Below are 22,902 nucleotides of genomic sequence, written 5' to 3'. Positions count from 1 at the left end.
TACATCTAGGTTTCAATGACAGCACTTCTAAGCTGATTACATTGTCTGATTTTCAGTTAAGCCATCAATCTGAGATCCAAAACTAAATCTATAAATCTAATTTTTTTGGGGGCTATAACCCGAGTCGGAATTAATCGTTAAGCAACTTTGTTGCCTGAACTGTTGCCTTGCATCGCTGAAACGCACTGTATACAGTACAGTACAGTATACAGACATACAAATAAGAAAAGAAAAGAAGAACCTAACTTGGATAAGTGTTTTCCTCACATTAACATGATTCAAACTCTCGACCCTCGTCATATTTGCCTTATTATATATAATATAACGATAACCATAACGATAACGATACATGTGTGTGTGTATGTTTCTGAATATACATACATGTACATTGGATTTGTCTATATGTATGTATGCATGCATGTGTGTGATCTTTTATATCATTAGAAGCATTGTGAGAAACTCCTCTCCTCTCCCCCACCCACCCACTGCCCTCCACAACTACTCCCCCAGTACACACGCTGGCTTGCATCCGCCTCCCTCCAGTTATTTCCAAAATAACTAACATAGCTCTTATTTGTGTAGATGTTGCGATTTCCTCACAATGCTCCCCGAAGTCGAGTCTTTTAGTTAGCTTAGCGAACTTTTGGCTGCGGCTTACATGGGAAGAGGGGATATATGGGGTTGGTATTGGTATTGGTATTATTTAGGGAAAAGACAAAATGGAAAGGAAACAAATGAAACAATTAAACAACGATTAAACACACTAGCAATAATTTATGAACAAAATCGTAAATCAATTTAGATGGATTGTTAATTACAGTCCAAAGTTTTTAAAGACAAACAACAACAACAACAACAAAAAACAAGCACATACCGCACACACACACACACACACACACAGCCACAGACTGGGAAAGACAGAACAGGTACACACACTCTCACTCACTTATAGATACATATACATATATATATTTCAGCCACAATCAATTTTTTTGTCGGGCATCTTAACTAATTGTATATTTAATAATTAAATTAATACAAAAAGCAAATAAAAAAAACAAAACAAACACACAAAAAACAAAAACATGAAAATGTCAAAAAGAATAAACAGAAAAGTTTTAAAAATAAAATTCCAAATTGTTTTCCATTGCCATTTATATGGGGAATATATGTGATAGAAGTGATAGAGGCGGCTAGAGGATTGATGCATACGCATAAGCAGGTCTTAGACCTAGGACGACATAGGTATATAGATCGGTTGCTCCAAGGACTGATGACAGAGAGAGAGAGACAGAACACACAGGAAAAGTGTGTGTGACAGGTGATAGATCGTCTACCATAGAGACGAGTTGCACATACGAGTATGAGAACTTTACGAGTTTACTTAACATTAGGGACGTTGGGAGTCGAACGCGAACACATAATGAAGTTAAGTAAAGTACATATTTATTTGAATGCTAGAGAATATGCGAGGAGTAAATGTAATAAGCATTCGCTTATTTTATCTGTTATATTTATATTTGTGTTAATGTTAAAATGATTCGACAGCATCGTTCATCGTTCATCGTGGAATTGGAATTGATCTAGTTCGTATGGGCGTAATTACAGATCGGGTATTCATACGCTTAGATCAAGCATTCTACAGAACAGATCTACAGACGAGTAAGGGGTAGGTAGGAGGTTGTCCATACAAGCAAAACGTACATCGGTGGATATTATATGATTATATTAGATGATAACTTATACAAAAAAACGAGTTAATAATGCTACGAGGATGTGTCCCATTGGCCAGTTGTCGTGTGGGAGGACTGCTAGTCGGATAGCAGCACCACCTCCGCCGCTGCCGCTGCCGCCGCACTGTCGTTAGCTTTGGTTGGTGGCCTCTTCGGAGCCGTCTTGTTGCTGGGACTCGCATCGCTCTGGCGGCGCAGGAACTGGCTAATGAGGCCGTTCTTCGCGGCGCCGGGGCTGGACAGTTCCCGGGGCCCGGATATCAGGGTGATCCGCTTCTTGGGGGCCACCTGCTGCGTCGGAGTGCTGGGCATGCTCGACGCATCCACTGGGGCCACCGGCGACTCCTTGCCCTCCTTGGGTGGTTGCTCGGGCTCGGCGGGCGGGCTAAGCTCGTGCTGTGGCGGCGTCTCCGGCTCTGTGATCTTGGGGGTGAGCGTGTACTCCCATTGATTCTGCACCGACAGCTCGGCCAGCTGGAATTTCTCGAGCATCTCGGGGCCCACCATCCAGCAGAGGCGCTTCTTGGGCTTCTTCGATTTCTTCGCGCTGCTGCTGCCCGCTGCAGCGTCTGGCGTGGAGAGCTCCATAGTCGACCAGGTGGCCAGTTCATCGAACTTCTCGCGGATCAGGGCCTTCGACGGCAGCAGCAGCTGCGACTCCTGGCCGGTCTGCGTCTTCAGGTACTCCAGATATTCGGAGATCAGGAAGGCCTTCGCGTTGCGATTGCCATGCGTGAGCCGCACCAGCTGCTGCAGCAGCCGCTCGTCCAGCTGCAGGGGGCTGGATGGGGCGGTGGCAGCCGCCTCCTCCCGCACCGTCTCTGGCGGCGGCACCATGCTGACCGGCTCCAGTTGCCAGCTGCCATACGAGTCGATTGTCTGGGCAAAGATGGCCGGACACAGCGGCGACTTGTTGCCGTTCTCGTCCAGCCAGACGGGCCCGAGGAGCCGTGGCTTGATCTTTCTCGTCTGCTTCTTCATCTCCTGGGCAAACTCCTGCTGGAGCACCTGCAGCTTGGCCTTCTGGGCCTCGCGCGTGTGTCCGTCATCCATTTCGCCATCGTTCTGCAGCTCCTCGTCACTGAGATGGCCATGGGGCACATACCACTCGTTGTACTCCTCCTCGGACTCCTCCTCAGACTCGCGCTCCTTCTCGTCCTCGCTGGCGCTCAGCGACTCGCCCGGCTCCTCCTCCTCCCACTCGCAGTCCGAGTCAACTTCGTAGTCAAAGTGCACCTGCAACCAGAACGGGGACAGGTTCAATCGACATTCAATCTCGTGAAGAAAGTTGCCACTCACCTTATCCTGGGCCAGGGGGCGACGGGCGGAGATGGACTGGCTCCTCTTGCGCCAGGTGCCATAGTACGGAGGCCGACGATTGTCGGCAAACTGCAAATACTTGGCCCTCATCCTGGGCATCTGCTTGGCCTGCTCCTCCTGCTCAATGGGCGTGCCGGCATTGGTCAGATCATCTGCTCAAATGGAGCGATAGATTAGATATATCCAGCTACAGAGAAACGCTGCAAGATTATGAGCCGCCTACCTATCACCTGCACCTCCTCCTCGCTCTCCTCCTCCTTGGTGCGCCGCTGCAGCCGCACGTCGCGCTGCATCTTGAGGGGCTGGCGTGTGCCTTTCCCCAGCTCCGACAGGTAGAGCTGCGCGCGGTTGGGTCGCTTGCGGCGGCCAATTTCCTCGGGTTCCTCCTCGTCATCCGATGCATCCTCGTTGCGCTCGCGGAAGAGGCCATCCAGCTGGGAGCGCTGCTTGCCGCCAAGGCAAGCCCGCACGACGGGGGCCAGCAGCATGTCGTCCTTGACCTGGAAGGGACGGAAGGCCAGCGACTGGCAGCTCATCTTGGTGCTGTCGCAGCTGCTCTGCTCCTGCTCCAGTGTGGCGGAGACGTCCAACCCTGGGCCCGAGCCGGAGCCGGAGCCCTTGGGCTGCTTCGGGACAAAGAACTTGGTGAAGGATTCGGCAGCGCGCTTCTTCTTCTGCTCGGCCTCCTCCTTCTCGAGCTCCTTGCGGCGCTTCTCCTCGTCCCGCTTGCGCTGCACCTCCTCCTTGGCCTCGTTGCGCTTGCGCTTCTCCTCGTTCTTCGTGTCGACCTCGGCCTGGCGCTTGCGCTCCTTCTCCTCGCGCTCTTTGCGCCTCAGCTCCTCCTTCTCGTCGCGCTCCTTGCGCCGCAGCTCCTCCTTCTGGTCGCGCTCCACCTTGCGCTGCTGTTCGCGCTGCTCCTTCTCCTGCTGCTTGAGGCGGCGCTCCTCCTGCAGCTTGTGCTCCTTCTCCTCGCGCGCCTTGCGCCGCTGCTCGAACAGTCGCTGCTGCTTGGGCGTCAGCGCCTGGCCCGTGGCCTTCAGGTCGCCGTCACCATCGCCACCAGCGACGTCATGCACGCTCCTTCGTCTGTTAGCCTTCTCCTTGACTCCCACTGTGCCCCTGTCGGGTGTGTCAGTATCCACCTCCATCTCGTGATCGGTGCTGGACTGATCGGACTTCTCGTGGTCGCTGTCGCTGCTGGAGAGAATCGCCACATCATCATCGTCGGGCGAATCGTCCTGGCTGGCTGTTTTATCCTCTGTTTGCTCAACTGTCGTCTGCTTCTCCTCGTTCTGGCTGTTCTCCGACTCTGGCCGCTGGTCCAGCGCCTTTTTTGTTGGTTGATCCAACGTTTTTCTCTTTCCTGTCGCATCGAGATCCTCTTTTCGGACGTCCTTCTCCAGGGGGGAGTCCGATTTGGGGTCCTGTTTCTTGGCTTTCGGTGACTTGTTGTTCTTTTCGGCCTTTTGCTGATCCCCCTTCTTGGAGCTTGCCAATGTTTGGGCATCTTTGACCTTCGTTTCTGCCTTCTCCCCTTTGCTCTTCTGCTCCTTGATCTTCTCCTGCTCCGTAATCTCTTCCACAGTTTGTACAACCTCCGCCGTGATCTTCTCCACAGCATTCAGCACCTCCTCCTTGCTTTGCTCCACCGTTTCAAGCTCCCTCTTGCCGTTTACCACTGTCTTTGCCTGTGTCGCCTCCTCTTTCTTGCACTTCTCTGCCGCTGGATCTGGATCTGGATCAGTCTTCTTGCTTTTGGGCAGCATCACTTTCAGCCGCTTTGGGGAATGCACCTTCTCGGCAATGCGTTCCACATCATCACACGAGTCGCTCTCGCTGACTGGCACCACTTGGGGGGCAACCTCTTTGGCGGATGCCTCCTCCGGAATCTTGGCGGACTTGCGCCGCTTGGAGCCGCGTTTGCTCAGCAGCGGCAGCTTGATTTGTATGGGCGATGTAGTGGCCTTCTCCCTGGGCCTCGGCTTGGCCTTCGGCTTGATCTGAATCTTTGCTTTGGCACCAGCTGGCGCTGGCGCTGAAGTTTTTTTCTCCTCCTTCTGCTCCTTCTCATCAATGTCCTCGTCTGCGTCGTCATCGTCGTCCAGCTCGATGATTTCCTCGGCCATGGCCAGCACTTCCAAGATCTTCGGCTTCTTGACAGCTCCCACAGCCACAGCCGCGCCCACGGCCAGGTTCTCTTTGCTGTTGGAGCGCCGCTGCTGATCGAGTTGCGGGGTGTCATCGCTGCTGCTCTTTTCTTCGCTGTACGAGAGCCTGCGCTTGCGTGGCTCCTGTGCCGGAGGCTCCTCCGATGTCAGGGCATCGCCATCGGGCTGGGCCCTGGTACTGGAAGACGTGGAGGTGGCTGCTGCTGTCGTTGATGCAACCGGGGTGATCAGCTTGAAGGGGAGACGTGTCTGGACCAGCTTCTTGCCACCGCTGCCAGTGGTGCAAGTGCGCTCCGCTGGTTTCTGAACCGCATCTTTGGTATTAGTTTTACTGCTTGGTGTGTGGATAGTGCCGGCGGGCATATTCAAGCGTTTCCTTATGTTCTTCTTGTAAAATTTTGCCGCTTTTCCTTAGTTTATTTTTTGATGGAAACCGCGGGAAACATACAAGCTAGAGGTGTCAAACCATCGAAGGCACTATCGATAGTATCGATGTTTTTCTGCTAGCCGCTACTATCGATGGTTTTGCGACTATCATGATAGTATCGAGCTACAGTTGTTGCGCTTTTGATATGTTTGGATTGGCTGCTCTAAAATACGAAGACAAATTTGTAAACAAACTGACGGGTGACATCTAATTTTTACAATGGACAAGTTCTTAAAAGGTTTCAATGGTTGTTTAATAATTATTTCAGCCCGATACTATCACGATAGTTTCGATTGTGTTTTCAATACATTCGACGTTGATATTCCTCGATATTGATATTCCGTTTAATATTACCAGCTAGCAGGGACTCTCAGCCCTAAACAAATAATTTTATCCGATAGATACATACATTTTTCAAGAGATTGGCAAGTTTTCAGAAGTCCTTTTTATTAGATTATTTACATATTAAGGTTCCAAAAAAAAAACAGCATAAAACGAATTTGTCGTCGTTTTGTGGCGTTGCCAGACTCGTGCAATTCGTAGTTGCTGCGGGCTGCCATACCGTGATATTTTGTGATATGAAATTCGTCAATTTTGATATTCAGTTTAATATTACTAGATAGTTGGCCCTCTCAGCCGTAAACAAATAATTTTATCCGATATATACATACATTTTGTTCAGGATTGGTTAGTTTTTAGAACTCTTTTTCATTGGATTGTTTACATATTAAGGTTCAAAACGGCCAAAGCATAAAATTTGAATGTTGACTAAATGTTACGTCAGTGTTGTTGGTCAACCAAGTATCTTCTATGCGTATGTACTTTTGTATACCTTATTTCTTTTAATTGGTGTTAAATGTTTTGTTCCAAGCTCCATTGAAACATTATTTATGATTTTATCCTAGATTGACATGTTTTTTACATATTAATGCACATGTTTGTGTGTTATAAATACATTTATCCCGGTTCTGATACCTATTATTGGTAGTCGTGAGCTGCAAAACTTTGTTAAAATCTTTAGAACAGAGACTGAGTAGTTTTTGCATTAATTGGAGCCTGGAAATTCAAACAATATCTCAAGTCCATAATATCCATTTTCCCAAGGTATGCAGATTGTTGCTCATTCCGTGCCAAAGTTGCACAACAGTGCTGCTACTTCATTTCCCCATGTTGCTGAAATTTTTCCCATACAAATCAAATGTATCATACGGGAACGCGTATGGAATGACGCAACAATGAATCTTTATGCAAATATTAATCGAGGATCAGTGTTGGCTAGCGTACAATTAGGGTGAGCATTTTACGCGATCGTTACAATTGAAATTTGTAAATGCATCAATTTAATTGCATTCGCATGCGGACACACTTTAGTAATTACTATTTTGTACCTTTTGAGCAGCAGCTGCCAAATATTTGTTTACTTAGTTTAATGTGGCGTTTTTGCTAATCCCAGATAAGTGGTGAAAGGGAGACGATGAGTGACGAGACGCCTGCGGCCACATGCAAACCCCCACACTCACCCACACCCCTCACAACATCACTCATCTTTTATGTTGGTCTCCTGCCCTAAAACCCCTTTTGGCTTTGGCTGGTTGACATGGTGACCTGATCCGAGAGAGACCCGCCTGCGGCTCCTGCTGCTGCTGCTGCCACTCCCCTGCTCCTGACTGACTGCGAATTACATTCCATTGAATTACAATTTATTTCAATAGCAATACCAACCAACACGCACTATCCAACGCGGGGATAAGCGGTGGGTGGGTGGGCGTCGGATGCGTGGCGCTTGCGGCTAGGGCTGGGGCTGGGGCTGGGACTGATGTTGGTGGGATGTAACTACTTTTGTATGAAAACGAACACAAACACACACACGCACACACACACACACACACGCACACGAGTATAAATGCGGAATTGCAACTGCTGCACAAGTGTCTCCTGTACAGTGGTGTCCAAGGGTCTCCAGATAGCACCCAAAGGGACCTTTTGGTTCGTCTCTTCTCTGTGTGACCACTGTTCGACTTGATGGTATTCTTTGTCTGTGGCACGGCACACTACTGTAACCCATTTAACTTTCACTGCAAATCTTGGAATCTAATATTGACATGTGTGTGGCAGCCACAAAGGAGGCGAAGGCCAGGCCAACTCCTGCTGCGGTCGCCGCTTGCGGCTTTTGTTTGATGATGGCGGGGGGTTGGGCGGCTGGATTGTGGCATGAATGAAGTGGGTCGGACATGTGCCATATTACACGCATTTAGGCCTGGCCCCGGCACAGGGATTTGCCCACACACACCCCCCGGCTGTCCGTCATCGACTCCTTTAATAATGATAATAATAATTTTGCATTGATTCCGCTGGGAGTTGCAGGAAAACTACGACGATGCGGCTACGACTACGACTACGATGGGTACGAGTACAAAACGGGGCGTAAAATGGAAATTCGGTGATGCATGTAAACGAGAGGAGGAGGAGAATTTGGAAGCTGTGGGTAATAGAAAATCTATTAGCGTACACAGAACCCTCCCCCCCATCCCCCATCCCCCATTCAGGGTTGCGAGGGCACAACACATCCTTTTTTGATGACACGCAAAAGGCAACAGACACAAAAAAATTGCCAGCTAAAACACACACAGAGGGCAATGCACGAGGCACACACGGGAAGGCGCAGACAGCGAACCTGAAATTAGAGACCTGTTGGCGTGAAGGTGGAGCGTGGCATGACAAGACTGTCAGACGGAAGGAACGTTCAAGCTGACTGAAGGATATACTGACAGTCAGTCCAGAGGCTCGTCTCGGCTCGGCTCGTATGCTGATATTTCCCTTCATTTTTTCCCTTGGTTCTCTTAACTTTTACATACTTGGAACATGCTCGTACAACATTTGTAGCTCATTTGCACAGTGGTCCTTGGGCTGTGAAGAAAAACGAACAGAAACGAGAAGGAACGTGTGAGTCGCTTCTGGGGACGGACTCATACCCGTACTCAGTCAGTATATCATTTTTGATTTATGATTTTTTAGAATTTTAGAAAAAAAAATTTACATTTTACATTTTTTTGCTACATCTGATATCTACATCTACATCTACAATGTATATTCTACATCTAACATGTAGATTGTACAATGTACATACATGCTCCATTTAGATTCTACATCTCCTCCGCTCGCGCACTGAACGCGGCAGAGTGTGGCGAGGGAAAATGAGTTTCGTTGTCGTCGGAGGGGGACAGGGGAAGCAACTGAAAATTAATTTCTTCATTCTGGCTATAATTATGATCCGATCTGATTCAGATTCGGCAGTCTGGTAGATTCTCTACGATACTGCGTTTTTAGTTTTATCGTATCTTTAAAATGTGCCTGCCACAGATTTTCGTCCTTTGTGGGGTCGGAGGGGGCGGGGCATTTTGAATACACTTGTAGCAGTGTGATATCACATGAGTGTGGAAACCAAATTTGGTTGCCCTAGCTCTTATAGTCTCTGAGATAGGCGCTCAACAAGACGGACAGACAGACAGCGGACAGACGGACAGACAGACATGGCTCTATCGACTCGGCTATTGATGCTGATCAGAATATATATACTTTATGGGGTCGGAAACGTTTCCTTCTCTGCGTTACACACATCCACTTTTACCCAAATCTAATATACCCCTTAACTCTTTTTTGAGTACGGGTATAAAAAAAGATCCAAAAGTTGCATCAACACCAAAGAATCTTCTCGCTAAAATATATTTGTATTTGGGACTCTTTAGCAGGCTCTAAATAATACCACCCTTAGTTTAATTCCTATTAGTAAACTTCCTTCCATTGATTTGAGGACATATTCTACAGCCCAGTGTCAGGCAGGGACAGGGACAGGGTCCAAAGCAATCGCAGTGTGGTGTATTGTATTTAAGTAATTGGAGGGTAAAATGTGTTTCCAATTTGTTGTACTACTCGTGCTGTGCTGCGCTACCTATTCTAGCAACATTCCCCCCATTCCTCCCATTCCCATTTGTTTCATTTCGCTTTTCTTCTTTCGCTTTAACAGTTGGATGGGTGGGTGGGGTAGTGGGAGTGGGCGGCGAGCGGTAAAGAGCAGAACAGAAACAAGATTGAAAAAAGTATTGAATTACATTTATACAACATTTGGTTGAATAGCTTTTCGGGTGGCATGGCATGGCATGGTGTAGAGGGGAGGGCTCTGGTCGAGTGTTGCGGTTTGAGTTTCCTTTTGTTGAGTGCTGGATGGATGGATAGGTGGGTGGTTGGGTGGGTGAATGGTTTGTTCGGGCTTTGGCGATTAACGTGCCTCGCCGCTCCTGCCGTGTGGTGTGGCGCGGCGCGGCGTGGTGTGGTGTGGTGCGTAGTAGTATATTTGTGGCTTCCATGGGTGTCTGTCTGTCTTTTAGACTGGAATGGAACATGGACAGATATCTGAGTGGAACAGAAGTGAAGTGGGGGGCTTGTGGGATTCCCGCAGGAATATCGCGCTGCCTGAAAATTCATTAGTTGCCCATTTTTATGCTATTTTCTTTCAATGATAAAAGATGCACGCATGCATGCATATACTGCTTGATTCTGCTGCTTGGTGCTGCTTGCTTTTTCTGCTGCTTGCTTTTGCTGCTGCTGCTTTATTATGCTATTTGAAGGGAGCATCGGCATCGGCATCGGCATCGGACACGCATTAAAATTGTAACAGTCGACAAAGTGAAACACAGACAGACAGACAGACAGGAAAGGGAGGATGGAGAATGGAGAATGGAGGAATGACAGGTAGTTGTTGGTAGGGAACAGCCAGCTCAGCGGAGAAGAGATCGGTTCGGGTTTTCGGGTTGACGCACACTTGCCTTGGGCAACGAACGTCCTTCGGTTACAATGGCACTTTTGTGTGCCGCTCCGTTGCCGCACTGCCGCACTACCGCACTGCTGTTGCCGGTGTCTTTTCCGGACTTGCATTTCCCACACTTTTCACTCTCCCACTTCTCTACTCCACGCTGACTCGCTCGACCCACGCTGCAACAGATTTTGGATATTGCTTCTTTTGATACCATTCCATTCCGTTTCTTTGTCACATTTCGAACCTGTCGATCGCCCCCGACCCCCCGACCATAAATAGCTGTCAAATTCAATTCCGTTTTCCCTGCACACACCCTTCCTCCCTTTACTTCGCTTTACGCTTCATTCTGACCGTTCTTTGGCGTAGGTTTCTCTTTATACCCCTACCCCTACCTCTACCCCTACTCCACCGTTTCTCCTCTTCGTTTGTAAGCTTCATGGCAACAAATTCAACAAATTAGCTTGACTCCAGTCCCTGACATTTCCACCATGATCCGGCACATTGTTTGTCGTTTCTCTCTGGCTTCCGATCTGTTTTTCTGTGTGTTTTGATTGCCATTGGCACTCCCCCCTCCCCACCCCTTACGATCCAGTCATTCGCTTCCACAAGTCATTCACATAAATTGAGGAAAGTTGCCGGATCATTCCCTGGAATCGATCTATAGGAGTACATACTGCGATACGAGAGCGAGCCACATGCCCCACCCACCATGGGGGGCATTCATTCCATGTAATTTGTCGCGAGCTTTTCGTTTGTTTTGTATTTGTCCCTCATTTGTGTAGCACAGTTTCGGGGGCAACGTCTGGGAAAATATTTGGGAAAGCTATTTCCAAATCAAAGATCCTGCAAAGAAGTGCGTGGCAGTGGAACTCCATCCGCAATTGCCACAGTTCAAAGTTCACACCGATTGCCCGTTCCCAGCCAAGGATCAACAGCGGATGTTCCGGCAATTTGCATGCCCCATTACGGGTAATAGCCGAGCGCAGATACTTCATTATAGATCAATTGGTGGAGTGAAAAAAACAATTTGCACAATTGCAAGCAGCCATTCGGCGGCAGTGTAGTGCAGTGTGTTGTAGTGCAGAAAATCTAACAATGGAGAATGGAATATTGAGGAAGCAGAGTTCCCGTTCCGATTGCCTTGCTGCCTTGCTTCCCCTTTTTGCTGCCTTTGTTGGCGGCACCTTTCAAAAAGGAGACTCCTTGATCCACATACACATATTGTGTGTTGAAGGAACAAGCAAAGAAAAGCCTGAGGCAAATACAGCAGACACAGTGACGGGCATATCGAAATTTTGTTTTGATTTCTATTTGAATTTGTTTGGACCCAAACATCGTCGTGGTGCGGGAGGGGGGAAGGGGCAGTGCAATTAATATACAAAAGCGGGACAGAAGAACGCCGAGCACAAAGGCGTGGCAGGAGCACCAGGAGCACCAGGGGAAGGGGAATGGGAATGGGAAAAAGGCCACAGGAAGTCAAAGTGTCAGAGGGACGCCCTCGTCAGAGGTTTTTCTATTTGTGTGTGTGTGTGTGTGTGTTTGGCAGGATCGATGTGATCGAGGCGGAAACGCGGCTAATTTGCACCCCTGCCCCTGCCCCAGCCCCTGCTCCGCTCTCCTGTTTGTTGTTGCTCATTTTTCTCTCTCGTTCTCTGTCACTCATTAGCTCGCTGTTTGCTGTGCAAAATTATTAATTTACGAGCTGTCAACAGTTATTGTTCCGCACAGCCCCGTGTTTACATCCACACAAAAGAGAGACGCGGCACACAGCAGCAGCACAGAGAGAGAGAGAGAGAGAGACATAGATAGCTAGTGTGGGAGAGAGAGAGAGAGATAGCTAGGGATTTATTTCTCTTGTGTTTTTTTTTTTTCATTTTTGGTTGCCTCGCAAAGGGAATTATGCTTTTAACCAGCTGTTTGTAACGACAAAGCAATGATTTAGAGAGAAGGATATCCAAAATATAAATACCGTATGTACATAAATCGGTCAGTCAAGTTCCGCGTCATGACCATAAACCTATACCAAAAAAACAGAACTATCAATCTGCCAGGGTATCAAACGTTTCCACACTCTGAGTCCATGTAGCGTCTGCATTTTTTTTTAAACTTTTTTTAATACCTTTGAAAAATTTGTTGGTATTTCCTGTCATCCCTTTGACACACGAACACAAATACGCGGCATCATCAGGCAATTATTCTCGATTAGCCAATGGCCAATGGCCAATGGCCAATGATGATGGCGACATTTTGGCTTCTTCTCTTTTGGGTTTCGTTCTCTTCTATGCAATTAATGCCATGACTTGCTTTTCATGTCCCTCCCCTCCCATCAAATTAGCAGCGGCTCTCGATCACCGATCACCGATCAAATTCTTTTTTGTTGTAGCCCGATCTGCGGTCATTAGTGCGCTAATTAAATCGAGTGCTCCGCTGAGCTGAGCTGAGGTTTGGTTTTTCCTCTTTTCGACTGCGTCATTGTTTGGACAATGGCTGAGCAATTAGCCCCAGCCTCCGCCAGGGGGCCAATGCACTGTCCCCACTGTCCCCACTGTCGAATGTTCGGATCTGCTAATGAAAGAAAATGTGGGAGCTGGGAGCTGGGAGCACTGGGAACTTCCCTTGGAAAGTTGCAGGAATTGGATTTGGTCTGCAGAAAGCCACGACTGATGCCGACTCTCTGTGGGCTAGATCTGGAGGCTATCTTTATCTTTATTGAAGAACCCAAATGCTGCTTTGTGCATATGTAAATCGAGCGCACGTACTCGTACCCATGTATTAATCATAATCCAGGCTTTGAGCCACCTGACAGATTCGAGGGTCGATCCGCCAGGACTTCCGCCTAATCCTTTTCGCTCATCCGCGACGATGATCGGCGGCTTAATCGCTTATCGCATTAAGCCTGGCCTAATCCTCCGGCCCATTGATCTGCTGGGCATGTCTGGGCATGTCTGGTCGTGATGGGATCGAGGCGCTATCTCCTCTGATAAATGCGACAAATGCCAATGCCGGTTCGGGTCGGGTCGGGCCGGGGTGGCCTGGATGTAGTGCCATGCGATGCGATGCGATGCTGAGGAGGAACGGGCTGGGGCATAAGCTCTTGGGCAAACTCTTGGGCAACCCAAAACCGAGTCGAAACAAAAAAGAACAGAGGGATAGAAAGTCGCTGGCAAATGACAAAGATAAATACGAGTATTTCTGGAGGAGCACAGAACACAGGTGCCACTTGCTCCCATTCGCTGCCACGCCCACTTATGTTGTATATCTTATTCTCTCTCATATGGAGAATATAGTATATATGAATATGAATGTGTAGCACGGTCTTTGTCAATTGTTTGTCATTGTTTTCCAACGCGGGCAACTCGGCGACCACTCGACATGGCGCACAATTGTCCTTGTTTCCGAGTACCCTCATGAGAGACGAATGGGGTTCGGGTATATACATTTAACGAATAACGTAGAGCAATTTATCCATCAGCAGATAGCAGATAGCAGATATGTAGAGATATTGTATAGCGAAACAATTAAATTGTTTGCTGTTCTTCATCTTTGTATATGGCATACGTTTTCATGTGCCGCGCGTTATGCGGCAGCGCTCCTCTGCCTGTGATTTATGCATCGAGAATGTTAGCTTGACATGTGGCATATCGGGCAGACAGGGTAGACAGCGGGTCCAAACCTACCCCCCACAGAGATCGGAGGGCGCCTTTCCGTTCTTTTGGCACGTAGCTAACGAACAAAGCTCGTTGCTTGCTGCTCGAGTGGCCGTTCGAGTGGCATCTCTGGAATCTAAATGAGCAATTCATGAGTTGTTGGCAACCCTACTTGACGGCGAAGGCAGAGCCAAAGACCGACTGAGTTCTCCTGGCCCGCTGCTACCTCTACCTCTACCTCTACCTCTAACCCCTCCTGCCCATCCTGCTGGCTGCTGCTGGCTGCTTGACTCTCCACTTGCACTCGTTTCCCATTATGTCCTTTTTGCTGCTGCTCCTTCAACGAGGAGTAACTTTTCTTTTGCCTCTTTTTTTCCACTCTTGCACTCTTCTCCCTTTTTTCCCTTTTTTGGTTTTTGGTTTTTTGCATTATTTTGTCGCCTCCTTTTGTGCGAGTCGTTTGGTTATTGAGCTGCCGTCATTATGCTGCTTATTATTATTATGTTTTTATTGTACTTGTGTTTTTTAATAATCAACTGACTTGACTCCCAGCCACCCAGCCACCCACCCACTCACCCACATGGGTGCAAAAAGTCGATTCATTCCATATCCCTCTCATATCAGCCCTCTCCTGGTAATACCCTTTCCGTGCCACACCCCACAATGGGATTGCAGTTACACTTCGATTGCAGCTTGAAGGATCGCTGATAGATGAAGCTTTCGATTACAAATTGATAGATAATTGCACAGATTATCGCTCAGTCAGAGTATCGATCTTAGGCGTTATTTTATCGTTTGCTTATCGATAACTCTAGAGATTGCTGGACACCTGCCTCAAGCTGTACCTTTCACAATCTTCCGTTGCCAACTTCTGACATGCTTCAGGCCCTGCCCACAGTGAGATTCCCTTTTGCCTTTTTGTGCCCAGCCCTGCCCAGACCGGGTGCGGTTTTTACACTCCAAATATTCAATTACGCGGCGGGCGGTCCCAGTTCCAAGTTTACGGTTTACGGTCTACCCATTGCCCTATCCGTTTATTGCCTGATCAGGAATGACGAACGGTGAAGGGTAAAGGGTATGGGTATGGGTACGGGCACAGCGGCAGGAGCAGGAGCAGTGGCGAGGCGAGGCGATGACGGAGTCCCATAGTCGTCGGAATTGGGAGTCGGAGTCGTACCGCTCTGTTGACACTTGAGCTCAGGCGGTGGTATTTAATATGCGGCTCAACATTCTTTTCATTTCGCTCCCCATTCTGCTGGCTGCACTGCGAAAATGAAAATCGCCCGCCGACAAACGACAAACGTCAAGTGTCAAAGGCATTGAAAGAGACAGAGGCCGCGGCAGAGGCAGGGGCACAGGAGACGGTGGACAGAAGAAGGAGTAGCAGCAGCAGCAGCAGCAGAGACGGTCAAAGGCTTTTGATGATGTGATTTTCTTACCCCTCGTTGCCAGTATTATGAGGGTATTATGAGATGCAACGAATGTTTGCCATGACATAAAGGAAGCTCAAAAAGCGCTTAAATATTCCAGCCCATTCTCTTCCTTAAAAATAAAAAATAAAAACAGATCTACGACATGGGGAAGCTTTCTGAATGCAACTTTGTATATAAATATGCATATATATCCAAAGATCGGAGTACTACATCCTCCAGAAGAACTAGTTTTGCCTTAGATATTCAACGAAAACTCATAGATAATAATTTCAGTTCAGTTTTTACGAATTTTGAACTCCTAACAAATGCCACGCGTCATGCAGCAGCGCTCCTCTGCCTGTTATTCGCTCTGCCAGGGGTATCAAAAACTTCGATTCTATACCTAATGAAGGTTGCAGAAAGAGGGAGAGAGGGAGAGAGAGAGAGTGAAAGAGATGATAAGGCAAAGTGCGCAGCAAACTTCCTGCTGATTGCTTAATTGACAAAGAGCATATGCGATGCATGAATGAATATATGAATACACTCAGAGACAGACTCACACTCACACTCACACTCGTATGCCCCCCCACAGCCCACACCCCTAAGCGCGGCCCAGCAGCACACATGTCATTGTTGGTGGCCATAAGCTGCTCCCATCGCCATCGCACATCGCACATCGCACATCGCATGGGCGTCCAAAAACGCTGAAAATGCATTAGCGAGGAGTCAAATTCTCTTTCTCTCTCTCTCTCTTCATTCCAGTCCATTCCGCTGCTGCGGCTGTGGGGGCCAAAGATTAAAATCTAAAAACTGTCAATTAGAGCACACATTTTTCCTCATCAAAACTCGGGGGCAAGCAACAAGAAAGAAATCTTCCAAGGGGGCGCCCCTACAAGCCGCACTCTGGTTGCTCTGCAGAGAAAGATACGAATGCAGTTTGGAGTAACTCCAGATGGCAGATCAATTCATGGCATTCACTGCCTTATAGCTACAATGATCCAGGATTGGTGCATCGATTTTAATTTTAATTTAAGTTGATGGCTTCGTGATCTAATGTGTCTTCGCTCAACACTCCATGAAACTGCACGCAGTCGTAGATATGTGTATCTAGGAATGCTTCAAATGGTCTTTAGTGCTGGGTGGCAGCTGTACGTGTTGCTTAGTCGTGCGGACTTTGGGCTAGGGCATCCCTCGAACGGGGGCCCACAGTCAGCGTCGTCAGCGCTGGAATCAGAGCTCGGACCCAGGTCCAGCTTAAGCTGCTGCCCTCCGTCTCCGGCTCCGCATCCAAGCTGCGTCACACGACTCCCCGGCTTGCGACGTCCCTCCACCAGCTAGCTCCGCCGCTCTCCCGTGTCTCCCGTGTCCCCCGGGCCGGGCTGGTTCCCTGTCCATCAATGTGACGGCGTCCCACGTTCGCTGTTCGCCGTTCGCCGTTCAGCGTTCTGCTGCGTTCAGCGCGTTCCCTGTGGCCAGTGGTTCGTTCCATTGGCCTGGACTTGGACCACACTAAGTCCCACAGCCACCTCTCTTTCGCATTCCCCATCCCAGCCCTCTTAGGGGTCTCCGTGCCCCCTACCCCCTTGGCAGCTGGGGTGGGGGCCCCTTTCGGTTGTCAGGGCATTTGGAATTCATTGACATATTTCTTGGCATTTCGTTTGTTCTTCTTTCTATCCTATCTCCCGCTCTCCCTCTCGCTCTCGCTCTCCCTCTGCCCCTGTCATATCTATATGTCCATCTCTTTTTACTGGGTCTCCTATATCTATATCTATATCTATATCTATATCTATATGTATAGTATCTGTCTATCGCTGTCCCTGTCTTTTGTGGCATTTGTGTGTTTTAATTCAACATCCACTTTGGCTGCTGCTGCTGCTGGGGGGGTCCGCGAGGAGGGTTTTAAATTACAGTTGTGACTCCTTCAGCCCCACACAGACCACTCCCCCCGCTCGCGCCTCTGTGTACATCACTCAGCACCCCCCCAACCACCTCCTCTATGCTGAACACAAAATACAAGTAAATACATTTATTTAGTTCGATCCAAACGTCAGCGCTAACATCTTCTTCCCCTGCCCCTTCCCCTGTCCGGCATCTTGGCCAAGAGCCCCCGCCCCTCCCCCTCTTTCGTTTCTTACCCTCTTGTCTTTGTCTTGGTCTTCGTTGTCGCTGTCGCTGTCGCTGTCGTTGTCTGGGAGGGCAGACAATGAAGGAAGAGCTTAAAAATAATACCTTGCCTGCTTATGTTGACGTTTCCAACCCTCCCGCTGTCCCGCCCCACGCCCCACGCCCCACAGCCATAGTTACAGCAACATTATAACATAACCCCCCCCCACTCCCCAACCCAACCCAACCCAACCCACCACTGGCCCTGTCCACCTGTCCCACCCCTTTGTTGTTGGCCATCTTCGTCCCAGAGAGACCCATTGGACCATTGGACCATTGGCCGCTGCTGTTGCTGCTGCTGTCACCAGATACCCGTGGCCCAGGCTCTTGGCCAGATGTCGAGTGTTAAAGCCCCAAAAGCAAGTGCTTCCCCCTCCCCCCACCCCCCATGACGTAGGTAGGTAGGTTCCGCCCCTGCCACTGGGGCCTACCCGCTAATTGGAGACTTACTTAGTTGCTGGCTAAAAACCTTTTGTAAGAGACAGAGACAGAGAGAGAGAGAGAGGGAGAGAGACGGCACAACAGATCACGGCAGGAACAAGAACAAAATGGTGGCACACTTGCCCTTTCCGGAGGGAGAGAAGAGAAAGCGCCCCAAAGCTTGGAAGGGGTAAAAACACAGCCCCACAGCCCCACAGCCCCACAGCGCCAAAGTTTAACAATACAAATGGAAATATTTAATTGAGCATTTTGCACAAAACTTTTAACATTTAAATGGCTAAGTTTTATTTCTAGTTTTTTTTTTTTTATTTATTTATTTATTTATTTTTTATTTACAAAATTGTAGCCTAAGATTAATCCTAGTCTGATTAGCCAGGCAACGAGGCCTTCAGGCGGAATTTTCTTTATTGTTTAAGTGAATTAAGTGAATTAAATTATTGAATTTCCAGTGATTAAAAAAAGATTTAATTTAAATGTGATATTTAAATTGTGTGTAAGAGAGGAAAAAAACCAAAAACAATCTAAACAGTTGAAAAATGCAACCAAAAATAATGTTTTATGTGGCATATGCAGAAGCAGTATGTCTCCCAGTATTCTCCCATTCAGTAAATACTTTTTCCTTGGATAATAATTACGAAAACTATGTGCAGCATGAATCCAAAATGTCTGTGTACAGTTTTCCCTTTTCGAATTTGGAATATACATATATACATATATACGTATATGTATGTATGTTCGATCATTAGCCAGGCATTAGCCCCGTCTGCTCGTAGTCGTATGGTCCGGTAACAGTTCAAGGATCGTATGACACATTGCCCCTTACCTTTCTCTCGCTCTCGCTCACTCTCCTCTTGGCTGCGCCCTGTGTGTTGTGTGTGTTATCGAAGCCAATCAACATCCGTGGCAAAAGTTTCTCCCTTTGTTTGTCTGGAGGCTGAGGCTGTGGCTGGGCTGGACTGGGCTGGGCTGTCGATGATAGTCGATAGTTCGAATTTCTGATCCGCCTGATTCCCTGATTGCCTTGCGCTGCTCAGTCGCAGTCTAAAGCGGAGCGGAGAGGTGCCTGTCAATCAAGCGATCGGCTTTCAAACACACAACACACACACAGCAAAAGCAGAAGCAGAAAAAAAATGCACTCAGAACGAAGCCCATCTACTCATCTGCCTCTGCCTGTGCCTCTGCCTGTGCCTCTGCCTGTGCCTCTGTCGTTCGCCATTGCCTCTGCGACTGTCTGCCGACTGGCCCCTGATCATCCTCCTTCTCCTTCTGCTGCTTTGGCATTGTGTTGATATTTTGTGTGCTGCCGATGGCGACACGATCGATATTGGGATCACATGTTTGGTCCCATTGTTGGGCACACACACACACACACACCACACACACACAAATATACTCGTATATGTATATTTAATAATGATCGGATCGGATCGGATCGGTCTGGTCTGGTCTGGCCTGCTCCTTGGGACGGCTATTGTCTGGGGCACAGGGGTACAATCCTTGCATTGACATTTCTCACTTGGGCGCGATAAGCAATCTACGGCAACGGAATTCCAATGGAAATGGAAATGGAAGCCGAGAGAGTGTCAAAAACTATTTGAGGCCAAAATAGAGTAAACATTTCAATTAGGCAATATCTGGTAATTCAATATATCCCACAGACTGGCTGCCCCTGGACTGCCCCTTGACTGCCTGTCGAAAGCATCACAAAATGGCGGTCGATTGTGGGCAATCATTTCATTCGTTTGATGATTAAAAGCCTCATAGAAGAAGGTCTAATTTCACAATTATCCATCGGGGCAAATGGATAATTAATAGTGTTTATTTTAAGTCGAATTAAAGTTGGTTTTGTTTATCGAAAGTCATATTTTTGATGATAATTAATCGATAACTGTTTTTGGTTCCTTATTATGTCATTGATGCGTAACTTGATGAAAAACTACATTAATTAACTCAGCCCACTCCTCCCCAGCCGCCCTGCGGCATTCACTTTCTATCTATCTATCCCCTTACGCCACCCCCCCTGGCTCATCCCTGCCCCTGCCCAGCCTCCGCAGGCTGTAAAATCCGAGAAAATGCCACAAAATGTTGACATATGCATTTAACTCGAATCATGGAACAGGAACAGGAACATTAACATTTTGACTTAACTCTGCCCTCCCACCACCACCCACTCAGCTCACAGCCCACTGCCCACCCTCCCCCGTTCATCTGTTGCGGGTGATTGCTTTGATTATGGCTAAATGATGGGCTGCTGCCGCTGCCGCTCCTGCTGCTCCCGGGTTACTGCCAACACCTAGCAACGCAGCATAACCCATGACATGCCCTGCCCCCTCCGCATCCGCATCCTCGTCCTCGTACTTGCTGCCACAACGATTCACCGCCGCCAGCAAATGTTGCGTATCAAATGGAGAATGGAGAATGGAGCTGAGTACTTCTTCAAAATTAGTTACCCCGATCTAATCAGTGGATAAGTTCCCTGTCCCTGTCCCTGTCCATGCCCCTGCCTCTGGCTCTGCCTCTGCTATGGTAATTGTTTCTGATTTGAGTTTTATTTTCTTTGTACCTGATGTGGCAGCTGGCTGCTGCTGCTGCTGCTGGTGTTGCAAGTTGTTCAAGTTGTTGCTACTGTACCGTTTTTGGGATTATCGAAATGTTTTTTTTTTCTGTAGCCTCTTGCCAGTTGCGTTTAGCTCCTTTGGTGTTGCCACATTGTCGATGAGGCAGCTTTAAGTGTTGCAATTTGCAACTTGCAACTTGCAACTGTGGTCTATGCAACCTCTGGATATGCCGCTGCTGTGGTTCCTTCAGCTGCAAGTCTAGCCAGCGCATCTATCCTCTTTCTGTTTGTAGTTCCTGCAGCCCCCTACTAGCTATTTGCTGCCTTAGTTCCTGTCGCTGTTTTTAGTCAGCTTTTAGTTGCACTTACTATTATGGCTTCTACTCCTCATATTTTGCTTCAAATGGTTTGTTTAGATCTCCTGCAGTGTGGATATAATGATAGCTGCCCCTGACTGATGCTGCTATCTGTGCGCCGTCTGCTGCAGGCTTCTTTTTGTGTTCTCCTGGGGGACTTGCTGCTGTTTTTTCTGCTTCTTATTTTTAAGGCCTGTGGCTATTGTTGCTGCCCCTCCCCCTCCCCCACCCGCATCCGCTTAGTGGCTGTTGATGTAACTAATGTTGCCGCTGCTCCAGGTATGAGTTTCTTTCCCTTTCTTTTTGTTTGCCCCTACTGGAGCTGCCCCTACTGGAGCTGCTGCTGCTGTTGCTTCTGATGAAAGCTCCCCATGATTGCTGCTGATTGAGGAGGGATTGTCGTGGCTGTTGTTGTTCTCCTGCCCTCCCTTTCACTTGGTTCTGTTCTTAGTTCGTCTTGTGTATGGAAGCTGTCGTTATGGATCCTTTAGTAAGAAGCTTGCCCTGCTTCCCACCGCCACATTGTTATTGCTACTTTGTCATTCTAGTGCTGCTGCTGCTGCTGCTGCAACAGTTGCAACAAGCTGCTGCAATTGCTGATTCCAATCAAAGATGCTGCCAGCAAGCAAGGATTTTAAAGGATACTGCTGTAGTACTCTTCAAGTCGGCACTGCAATGATTGGAAATCAGAGCCAGCATATCCTGCAGCTCCTGCGGCAGAAGCCGTGCCGGATTTTTTTGGTTCTGCATTGGTTCGCTGGTTGCATGGTTGCCATGGGTGTTGCCACAGCGTTAAATTGAGCATATGCCAATTAGCATATCACTTATCCGCGGGCCAGTGGCAGTGGCAAGTAGTAGTGGCAAGGCTAGGGGTTTGGCCATTGTCCTCTGCTGCTAATGCGGCATAGGGGGGGGGGGGGGTTCGATATTCGAGCAACCCTCTGCCCCAGAGCCCGTCTGATCTGCTCAGCTCGTTGTCCGAATTTCCCTTCGCGTTTGTTTTCATTTAGAAAAGTTTTTTTCAGGCATTTTGTCCTTCTGGATCGGCCAGATCGTTACCATAAAAGGTGCATCTTTTGCATGGATATCTGTGAGGGTATCACGAGCTTCGGCCTTGCACTTGCTGGCTGGTAATAATGATGCCTCACCCCTGTGCATAGCTCAGCTCTCTGTGCCTCTAAGTAGCGCTGCCATCCCTACCAACCAACCAGCCAGCCAGCCAACCAGCCAGCCAGCCATCCACCTCCCTTGCTACCTCATTTGCCTTTAAGCTGCCGCTTGCCACTGCCGCTTGCCACTGCCGCTTGCCACTGTCACTGCCACTGGCCTGTGCTGCCTCTGATGCCTCTGCTTTGCCTTTGCTGTTGGCTCTCGCTCTCTCTCTCTCTGCTGTTGCCTGCATTTAATTAATTTAAAAGCGTGTGGATAATACCCTGGCATTTGCAATGAAAAGTCAAATGAATTGAAAACTCAAAATGCTTAATGCCTGAAACGGCAGCACCAGAAACAGAGGGACAAAGAGGCAAACAGACAGACAGACAGACAGACAGACAAACAGACAGACAGATGGAGACAGAGGACAGGTGAGACCTTCCCCTGAATTTTTGCTGTTGTTTTAATCAACAAATTACCCAAAAAGCCAGCAGAAACACAACACACAGCACAAATTAAAACAATAAACAACAGACTGTAAGCAGAAGAATAATACCAAATGATAATAACAATAATAATAATACTAATAATAATAATACCAAAGAAAATCTGCTCATTTTTCATTTTGATTTGATTTTAGACTTCTCTTGTTTTCAGTTTGTTTAAGTTTTTTGCTTGTCTTTTTGATTTGTTTTTGTTTTTTGCTTGATTTT

The 22,902-nt window shown here is 48.1% G+C and overlaps 2 protein-coding genes across 2 annotated transcripts; both read right to left on the bottom strand.

The window, feature by feature from the left end:
- Positions 1–1,142: 1,142 nt before the first annotated feature.
- On the bottom strand, positions 1,143–4,304 carry LOC111065113 (chromatin assembly factor 1 subunit A). The gene is made up of 3 exons (XM_022353109.2): positions 3,277–4,304; positions 3,033–3,205; positions 1,143–2,969 (listed from the first exon to the last, which is right to left on the bottom strand). Exons 1-3 carry the CDS (start codon positions 4,199–4,201, stop codon positions 1,812–1,814), a joined length of 2,256 nt encoding a protein of 751 aa, XP_022208801.2. The 5' UTR covers positions 4,202–4,304; the 3' UTR covers positions 1,143–1,811.
- Positions 4,272–5,688, bottom strand: LOC121404996 (neurofilament heavy polypeptide-like). Its single transcript, XM_041595484.1, has 2 exons — positions 4,362–5,688; positions 4,272–4,299 (listed from the first exon to the last, which is right to left on the bottom strand). Exons 1-2 carry the CDS (start codon positions 5,582–5,584, stop codon positions 4,272–4,274), a joined length of 1,251 nt encoding a protein of 416 aa, XP_041451418.1. The 5' UTR covers positions 5,585–5,688.
- Between the last annotated feature and the right edge of the window lie 17,214 nt (positions 5,689–22,902).

The sequence above is a fragment of the Drosophila obscura genome, unplaced genomic scaffold (genome assembly GCF_018151105.1).
Source record: "Drosophila obscura isolate BZ-5 IFL unplaced genomic scaffold, ASM1815110v1 contig_73, whole genome shotgun sequence".
Lineage (NCBI taxonomy): Eukaryota > Metazoa > Arthropoda > Insecta > Diptera > Drosophilidae > Drosophila > Drosophila obscura.
This window is presented reverse-complemented; position numbering and strand designations above follow the sequence as displayed.